This window comes from Ahaetulla prasina, chromosome 3, assembly GCF_028640845.1.
Source record: "Ahaetulla prasina isolate Xishuangbanna chromosome 3, ASM2864084v1, whole genome shotgun sequence".
Taxonomy (NCBI): Eukaryota; Metazoa; Chordata; class Lepidosauria; order Squamata; family Colubridae; genus Ahaetulla; species Ahaetulla prasina.
The window spans coordinates 42,963,011-42,972,778 of NC_080541.1; the positions used below are offsets into that span (position 1 = coordinate 42,963,011).

General features: G+C 43.3%; 1 protein-coding gene across 6 annotated transcripts in view; it reads left to right on the top strand.

Moving 5' to 3' along the window:
* The window catches only part of EYA1 (EYA transcriptional coactivator and phosphatase 1), a 91,790-nt gene extending 83,198 nt beyond the window's left edge, over positions 1-8,592 (top strand). For all 6 annotated transcript variants that reach the window (XM_058176846.1, XM_058176855.1, XM_058176850.1 and 3 more), the window contains one exon: positions 5,266-8,592. In XM_058176846.1, the coding sequence (XP_058032829.1) occupies positions 5,266-5,346 (81 nt within the window). In that variant the 3' untranslated portion in view covers positions 5,347-8,592. The remainder of the gene's footprint in view (positions 1-5,265) is intronic.
* Positions 8,593-9,768: the final 1,176 nt, after the last annotated feature.

Sequence of the window (9,768 nt, forward strand, 5' to 3'; positions counted from 1 at the left end):
CGAGCATTTCATCAGCCGAGGGTCCAAGGTAGGGGGGGGGCGGTGGCGGTTGTCATTAAGGAGGATCTAGAGCCGAGGAGACCACTGTTCCTCAGATTGCCGGCTGTGAATCCTCTATGCGGTGGGGCTATAGGAATCAGTTGGGCTTGGTGATCGCGTACCTGGCTCCTTGCTGCGTGACCACAGCCCTGCCTGAGCTGTTGGAGGTACTCGCTGCTGTGGCGGTTGAGACCCCCAGACTTATAGTCATGGGGGATTTTAACCTGCCATCAGTTGGCTTGTTATCAACGGCAGCTCGGGAGTTCCAGGCTTCCATGACGGCCTTGGACCTGATTCGAGTAAATGATGGCCCTACGCACACGGGGGGAGGCACGCTGGATCTGATTTATATCTCTGGACAGTGGCTTAATGATCTGGTGTTAGATGATTTAGTAACAGAACCAATGTCATGGTCGGATCATTTTCTCCTTCGCCTAGATTTCCGGACCGCCATTCACCACCGCAGGGAGACGGAACCTATACGGTGGTTCCGTCCCAGGCGCCTGATGGACCCTGAGAGGTTCCTGACGGAGCTTGGGCCATTCCCTGAGGATCTGGCCCACGGCACGGCTGAGGAACTGGTCGTGGCCTGGGAACAGGCCGCGGCCGGGGCCTTGGACCGTGTCGTGCCTTTGCGGCCTCTGACCCGGCGTAGATCTCGTCCGGCCCCTTGGTACTCCGAGGGGCTGAGGGAGATGAAACGCCGAAGAAGACGCCTGGAGAGCACTTGGAGGTCCAGTCGCTCCGAAGCTGATCGGACACTAGTTAGGTCCTATTCTAGGACCTACCTAGTGGCAATGAGGGAAGCGAGGCGTTCCTACGCCTCCACCCTCATTGCGTCGGCAGATAACCGCCCGGCCGCCCTGTTTCGGGTGACCCGTTCTCTCCTACATCAGGAGGTACGGGATGACCCCTTGCAGGGACGAGCCGAGGAGTTTAGCGGTTATCTATACGATAAAATCGCTCAGCTGAGGGACGGTCTGGACCGAATTTGGGATGATCCAGGCGAGGGAGAGGAGGCTCGTCTTGTTGAGCTTATTTGGGATGAGTTTGACCCTGTGGCTCCCGAGGACGTCGACAGGTTGTTGGGGAGGCTGCACGGCACGACATGTTTACTGGACCCGTGTCCTTCCTGGCTGGTACTGGCCACTCAGGCGGTGACACGAGGCTGGCTCCAGAGGATTATCAACGCTTCTTTATTGGAAGGGGTTTTCCCTGCCGCCTTGAAAGAGGCGGTGGTGAGACCCCTCCTTAAGAAGCCCTCCCTGGACCCAGCTATTTTGGGTAACTATCGTCCAGTCTCCAACCTTCGCTTTGTTGCGAAGGTTGTAGAGAGTGCCGTGGCGCGACAGCTACCCCAATACCTGGATGAAGATGTCTATCTAGACCCGTTCCAGTCCGGCTTCCGACGCGGATACAGCACGGAGACAGCTTTGGTCGCATTGGTTGATGATCTCTGGAGGGCCAGGGACAGGGGTTATTCCTCTGCCCTGGTCCTATTAGATCTCTCGGCGTTGATACCATCGACCATGGTATCCTGCTGCGCCGGCTGGGGGATTGGGAGTGGGAGGCACCGTATATCGGTGGTTCTCCTCCTATCTCTCCGACCGGACGAGACGGTGTTGACGGGGGCAGAGGTCGACCGCGAGGGGCCTCACTTGTGGGGTCCCACAGGGTCGATTCTCTCGCCCTGTTGTTCAACATCTACATGAAGCCGTTGGGCGAGATCATCAGTGGTTTCGGGTGAGATACCAGCAGTACGCTGACGATACCCAGCTGTACTTTTCCACCCCGGCCACCCCAATGAAGTTGTTGAAGTGCTGTCCCGGTGTTTGGAAGCCGACGGGTTGTTGGGGAGGCTCCACGGCACGACATGTTTACTGGACCCGTGTCCTTCCTGGCTGGTACTGGCCACTCAGGCGGTGACACGAGGCTGGCTCCAGAGGATTATCAACGCTTTGTTGGAAGGGGTTTTCCCTGCCGCCTTGAAAGAGGCGGTGGTGAGACCCCTCCTTAAGAAGCCCTCCCTGGACCCAGCTATTTTGGGTAACTATCGTCCAGTCTCCAACCTTCGCTTTGTTGCGAAGGTTGTAGAGAGTGCCGTGGCGCGACAGCTACCCCAATACCTGGATGAAGATGTCTATCTAGACCCGTTCCAGTCCGGCTTCCGACGCGGATACAGCACGGAGACAGCTTTGGTCGCATTGGTTGATGATCTCTGGAGGGCCAGGGACAGGGGTTATTCCTCTGCCCTGGTCCTATTAGATCTCTCGGCGGCGTTCGATACCATCGACCATGGTATCCTGCTGCGCCGGCTGGGGGGATTGGGAGTGGGAGGCACCGTATATCGGTGGTTCTCCTCCTATCTCTCCGACCGGACGCAGACGGTGTTGACGGGGGCAGAGGTCGACCGCGAGGGGCCTCACTTGTGGGGTCCCACAGGTCGATTCTCTCGCCCTGTTGTTCAACATCTACATGAAGCCGTTGGCGAGATCATCAGTGGTTTCGGGTGAGATACCAGCAGTACGCTGACGATACCCAGCTGTATTTTTCCACCCCGGCCACCCCAATGAAGTTGTTGAAGTGCTGTCCCGGTGTTTGGAAGCCGACGGGTCTGGATGGGGAGAAACAGGCTCAAGCTTAATCCTCCAAGACGGAGTGGCTGTGGATGCCGGCATCCCGATTCAGTCAGCTGCAGCCGCAGCTGGCTGTCGGAGGCGAGTTATTGGCCCCAAAGGATAGGGTGCGCAACTTAGGTGTCCTCCTGGATGATCGGCTGTCGCTTGAAGATCATTTGACGGCCGCTCCAGGGGGCCTTCCACCAGGTTCGCCTGGTTCGCAGTTGCGCCTTCCTTGATCGGGATGCCTTATGCACGGTCACTCATGCGCTTGTTACCTCTCGCTGGATTATTGTAATGCTCTCTACATGGGGCTCCCTTGAAGTGCACTCGGAGGCTTCAGTTAGTCCAGAATGCAGCTGCGCGGGTGATAGAGGGAGCTACGCGTAGCTCCCATGTAACACCGCTCCTGGCGCAGACTGCACTGGCTGCCTGTGGCCTTTCGAGTGCGCTTTAAGGTGTTGGTGACGACCTTTAAAGCGCTCCATGGCTTAGGACCTGGGTACTTACGGGACCGCCTGCTGTTACCACACGCCTCCCACCGACCCGTACGCTCCCATAGAGAGGGACTTCTCAGGGTGCCGTCCGCCAAACAATGTCGGCTGGCGGCCCCCAGGGGAAGGGCCTTCTCTGTGGGGGCTCCCACACTCTGGAACGAGCTTCCCCCGGGTTTACGTCAAATACCTGACCTTCGGACATTCCGTCGCGAACTGAAGACCCATCTTTTTATTTGCGCGGGGCTGGCTTAAATTTGGATTTTAATAAGGGGAATTTTATTAATTTTAAATGGGGTTTTAACTGATGGCAATTTTTTAACTTTGGGCTATTTTAAATAAGTTTTTTAAAGGGTATTTTAACTTGTATATTTGTATTGTTGGTTTTTATCTTGCCTGTACACCGCCCTGAGTCCTTCGGGAGAAGGGCGGTATAAAAATTAAATTAAATAAATAAATAAATAAATAAATACAAATAAGGTTTATATTATATATTCATATTTTCTTGTATATTGAATTCTCTAGTTGGCAGGTCAACATTATCAATGCCAATATCCTATGAAGCAATAGGAAAGGATTAAGTTAAACAATGATATTATAGGATTTTTATTAGACTACTTATTTGTCAACAAAAAGGCTGAAAGAAAATATTTGATAATGAACATTAATCATCACAACAAATGTGTGACCAAATTAATCATTTTAGACTGTTTCTCTTTATTTTGTTTCTGTCTCCCCTAACCCTATCAAACGGGCCTACTTGACTATTGTGAAAAAGAGTTCCCAAACTACTTCTCAAATTAAACTATTGACATCCAGGCTGATGGGGATTTTAAAAGAAATTAATAGTTCAGATAAAGAAACAGTAAGCTGAATATTAGGGATTTTATGAATCCTTTGCTAGGATTCCGAGGGCTGTACATGGATTTCCAAAGGAAGAATAGAGGTTATTTGTCCTGTCTTATTTTAACCTGTTGCCGTTTTATGGTTGGTCATGATGGTTATGGAAACTTCTGGAATGGAATTTAAATGGAGTGTAAAGTGTTGTGGCTTAAAAGGACATTTGGCAATCCTTCACGTACACACTGTAAATAGCAACACTTAATAATTTATTCTTTGGATTCCAACTATGAATATTATTTTGTTGTTTTATGCATTGGTACAAATGATAAGAATTAGTGCATCTAAAGATATTGTTGACATACTGTGTTATCTTTATGATGCTTCACTTAAGAAGCTCTTTGTATATTCCCCAACCTAAATTGGCTCAACATTTTTTTAATCAAAGCACTTTGTTTTATTTTGAGATTGCTGTGTTCTGAAACATAAGAGATATGCTAGGACTGACTTAGAGTCACTTGGCAAAAGAATCTCAAAACATTCGGCCTGAATTTGAATACATAATAACGTACATACCAAATTGTCTCAAAGGTGTTTTTTTCAAAAGGCAATTGAACTTTCTTATTTTTCCTTGAAGATATTTTGCTTCTCATCCAAGAAGCTGCTTCTCCAGTTCTGACTAACAATTCACATAGATACATAGCAAATTATTATTCTAATTTGACTTTGCATTAGTGGGGTAGTTCATTGTATTTCACACTTCAGAGTAAATACATTTTTTTTTTCAAATGTTACTAGGTTAGAGAATAAATGATGGCTTTAGGTTCTGGGTATTGGCTATTTGGGCACCTGGCTCCAGCATCTTTGTTTGTGAAAAGTTAGAATTCTTAATGGAAAGCATTAGAATAGAATAGAATAGAATAGAATAGAATAGAATAGAATAGAATAGAATAGAATTTTTTAGGCCAAGTGTTTATCCTGAATAGAATCCATTTCGAGGTATATTTGTAATAATACTTGCAAAAAAAGTAAAATAGACAGGCCTTTAACACAATAAGTTTGCATTCATTTCATATACTTGCTTTCAGCGTGGTCTGCCTTTAAATGATTTTCTTTGCTTACATTTAAGTATGAATTTCTTGTGGGGTTGACGAATTTTGACTGTTCTTGCATTGTTGTTGACTTGGTTTGCAATATGGAATAGCTAAATACTACTGTGTAAATAAAACAAGATTTAACATTGTCTCTCTATAATATGTTTATATTGCTCACAGCATGCCATGCCATTCTGGAGGATCTCAAGTCACTCTGACCTTATGGCGCTTCATCATGCCTTGGAACTGGAGTACTTATAGTAGCACTTTGTAACTTCGGAACCTCCCTCACATCCGTGGACGGTGTTCCTGAGTCTTGTTTCAGCACTGGCCTACAGAATTTTGTGATTTCATCATGTTGATGTGCAGCTGCAGATGGTCTTAACCCTTGCCCTTTCAATAAATGGAGGAGCACATCTTTTTCTTCAGAAACAGCTGTTCTTTCTAGTACTGTGAATCCAATGAGAACAAGCCATGATGAGAATGTTTTAGCAATGTCTTCTTATCACATTCACTACATGTAAATGTTCATACCTGTGAAGAGACTGAGAAATGCTTTGAGATTTCTAGAATCTCCAATATGGTATGAACACATCTTAAATACAGCAAACCTGATTGCACAACTAAGACTGAACTTTAAAAAAATGGACACATTTTTAAAGGTTTACTTTTTTTCTTGCTTTTTTCTTCAGATCCAGGGTACTCTGTAAATCTTTACTTATTTATGAACAGATTCTGTTTTGACATCATTTAAATGTGGATATGTACAATATGTGGGAAGGCTCTAACTTGTCATTGCCTTCTGCTCACAAAAAGATTTTGGTTTTAGCACATTGCAAAGTAGAAATATTTCTAATTTAAGCAAATAAGTACATCACTGAGACAATCGTGTACAGGAAGAATGTTTTTGTGTAAATTTCTAATGGACAATGTTTTACATATTGTTTAGGCAAATATTATTGAATCGTAGTAATGGGTTTTTGGTGAAGAATGAGGCAGTATGTGCACAAACTATTGTGCTGTGCCTTATAAAAGAATTGTGTATAATGTGTAAATTGAAATTTTTAAGATCAGTTTGTCAAGACCAAAACCATGGTTGTCAAGTGTCAATGAGGAATTACTTTTTATTCATTCTTTTAGTTTTTTTCTTTGCAAATCTATTATATCACAATATCAACTCCCTAATTTTACCTTGCCTATAATAGGCTATCCTCTCATTTATATTTTGTACTTGAATGTATAAATTCAAGTGTAAAATATACTTCATTCAAATCAGATGAGAAAAAATTGCATGGTTAAATTGTCACTTTTCTTTTAAAGTGCATATGGAGGCCTGATTTGGCATTGTTTATGTGTACTTTGCCAAGAAAAGTAGCAGTTTACACATGAACATGTATTCCTAACTGAAATGAAGCACATGTATTAGTACTGCTTGCAAACTGAGCACAGTGTTCTGTTTCTTTATTTGACTGGTTTGAATCATAAGCTGAACAGTTCCTGTCCATGGAAGGATGTTGATACAATAGAAGAATCTTCCTAATGGATAAAATCAATTTTATTGATTATTTGTCCCCCAGGAATTCCCAATACACGGCAAAGAAATGGGATATGTTCCAGAACAGGATTTTAGGAGAAAGGAGATAGTGACAAAATTGCCTCTCCCTACTTCTATTTTTACTTTCAAGAGCAATATTACTGGAATTCTGCCAATGAAAAAATATTTGCATTCAAGTCATTGTCTTCTCGTGCAAATATTGAATGTGGAATCTATTCTTTTTGTCAGAAATATAGAGAACTTTTTAAAAAGATAACCTTGTGTAATGTATCATGATTTAATAAAGTAAAAAAATCACGTTTTTGCACTCAAAACCTAAATATGAAATCTACCACCCTATCTTAAAATAAAACAGGGAATGCTTTGGGGGATTCTGTCAATACATACTGACTATGAAAATTAGTCTTGCTCTTAAAAATAACCAATTTGTTGGGGAAAAAATACATCCTTTAACAACCATATTCTATATATCTTGCCAGTACCAAATTCAGTGAGCTTAATTCAAAAGTAAGCATGTCAATGATTGCAGTCTCTCTCATTAACACCTGCTATGGAAAAGGCCAGGCACAGTGGGAGTTAAGATTTTTAATATGGGTAATTCAGAAACAGAAATCCCAAATCTTTTCTAACTTTACATGTGTGCAAATTATGTCCCTAACTACATAGTGTTTATTTAAAATAAGAAGCTATAGCATAGATTGGAAAAATGGCAATGCATATTTTTTTAAGCATTAAAATGCATAAAACCTGCAAGCATTTTGAAATGATTTTGTTTGTAAACCCACAGTTTGAAATGAAATTAAGAATGGTAAATGTCTGCTAGATCCTTAATTTTGACCATTTCACACTAACAATCAGATTTTTGTATTGGTCCATTGCTGGCAATGGACACAGTAAAATTGTTATTACCAATTTTGTTTTTATTGTTTGTAGTTGTTTAATTAATTCTACCTTTTCTTACTAACCTGCAATAATCCTGACAGTTTTATTTTGAGATGACTTATATACTGTAAACCAGTGTGGCTTTCTTGGTCAGAGTGAATAACAAATGCATCTTGTTTCGTCTTCAAAAAATTATTTCCCACTATATTATACAAACACCAGTGTGTTTTTTAATCAGGCTTAAATCATATTTAATCAGGATTCTTAAGGGAAGAGAAATTGGCACAGGTTGAGAAAATATATGTAATATCCTCTGAGCATCCATGTTTTAACCATGGCTAAACAAAGCCCTTATTACACAAAAACCTGCCTGAATCTACGCATGAGTATAAATTCTTGTCCTAAGTTTTAATACTGGGCACAGCTGGCTTATCTAGAAATACATATTTTATTTATATTTTACCACTTTCTAGATTTTTATTTTTGTGGAATAAACCAGTTTTTAAGCCAGCTAGTAGCAAAAGTAGCTTTTAGGCAATATGTGTATCTCATTCAGCCAAGATCCAACCTGAACTTGTAATTTGATTTAAAAATTCACATTCATAACCTGTAGGTTTAGCTGAATAAATCCAGATAGGCGCCTGTGTAAAAGTTTGATGATTCTCTCTCAATTTGAATCAAAGCGTCACACAGCCTTATTGGGGTAACTCCTCTTTTTGTGGGGGATGCATATTGCTGCTGAAGTTTACATTATTTTGTGGCTTATTTCAAACTATTTGATTGTAAATATAGGCCTTCATCTTCAGTAACTTGATCTACCAAAAACAAGCCAATGCTAGGGCTACTTAAAGTCTGTGGTTAAGCAGGCATGTAAGTCTTTTAATTGCGAAGCTGGTTTTTGTTTTAGGCAAAATGAGTTTTTTTTCCTGCCACCGCTCCCTTTTTTGGGGAAGGGGGTTAGTCTGTATGCTGACTAAAAGTATGTCTGGCCCTTGTACAAACAGTGTGTTGTGTCAACCATTATGTACAGAAACTTTCCTCCATTCACTTTGCGTTTAAATTAATAAAATTGATTTGTGACATATAGCCATTTTGAATGCATTTGAATTCTCCCATCCCTTAACATATAATGCCTTAGTCCAGGAGTCCCCAACCTTTTGGACCTCAGGGACCACCAAGTTCATAATTTTAAATCCCGCGGACCACTAATACGAATCCAGTGTGCTGCTTGCTGAAACGCCTTGACTCCCAGTGACGGGATGGGGTCCTTCAGGAACTCTCCCCCCTCTCTCCATCTCTCTTATTCTCTCTCTCTCTCTCTTCCCCTCTCTCTTTCTCTCTCTCTCCCACTCATTATCTCTCATATCTCTTTCTCTCTCTCCCCCACTCTCTCTCTCTCATTCTGATTCTCTCTGATACTCTTTCATTTTCTGTCTCTCATTCTCATTCTGATTCTCTCTCATTTTCTCTCTCATTCTCTCTCTGATTCTGTTTCTCTCTCATCTCTCTCATTCTGTTTTTCATTCTCTGTTTCTCTCTTTCATTCTCTCTCTCATTCTCTTTCTCATATCATGAGAGGAAGTCAAGCATCTCCCTGAGGTGCGCGGAACACCAACAAGGGCTGGAAGAAGTGCGGGAGCAAAGCACTACTTCAACTTGCGCGGCATCAGCCTTCTGCCTCGGTATATTTGTGCCAGCCAGTGGCGCAAAGCAGCCCTCATCTCCTGCCGCTTGGGACTTGGAGCAGTAAATGGCAACTGGTCTGGGGAGCAGCCAGATTTTGCTTTCCATTGTGGTTGCCATATAGGCTCCCTGCAAGCTCTCATCTCTCAAGGAGTCCGGCCAAAATTTCCTGCTCCGCTTCAGCGAGTGCTCCTCAAGAGACGGGATGAAGAGCAGGGCAAGAGAAGGCTCCAAGGTTCGCTTGGGCAGTCAAGCCAGAGGGAAACTCAAAGCGTTGGAGGCTTCAGAAAGGCACAATGTGCTTTTGTGCAGCTCCTGGCTTCTGTGACATTCTGTGAAAGACAGAATGTGCTTCTGTGTCAGAATGTGCAGCTCCTGGCTCTGGATGTCAAGTTGGCCACACCCACCTAGTCACATGACCACCAAGCCACACCACAAAAAGTTTAGATTTCACCCCTGCGTGGCAGCCTTTTGCAGCCATGAAATCTAAACCATTGCATAGGTTTACTATTTAGGATTTTTTAAAAACTACAGAGGAACACAATCCCATAAAAAACCCCCGA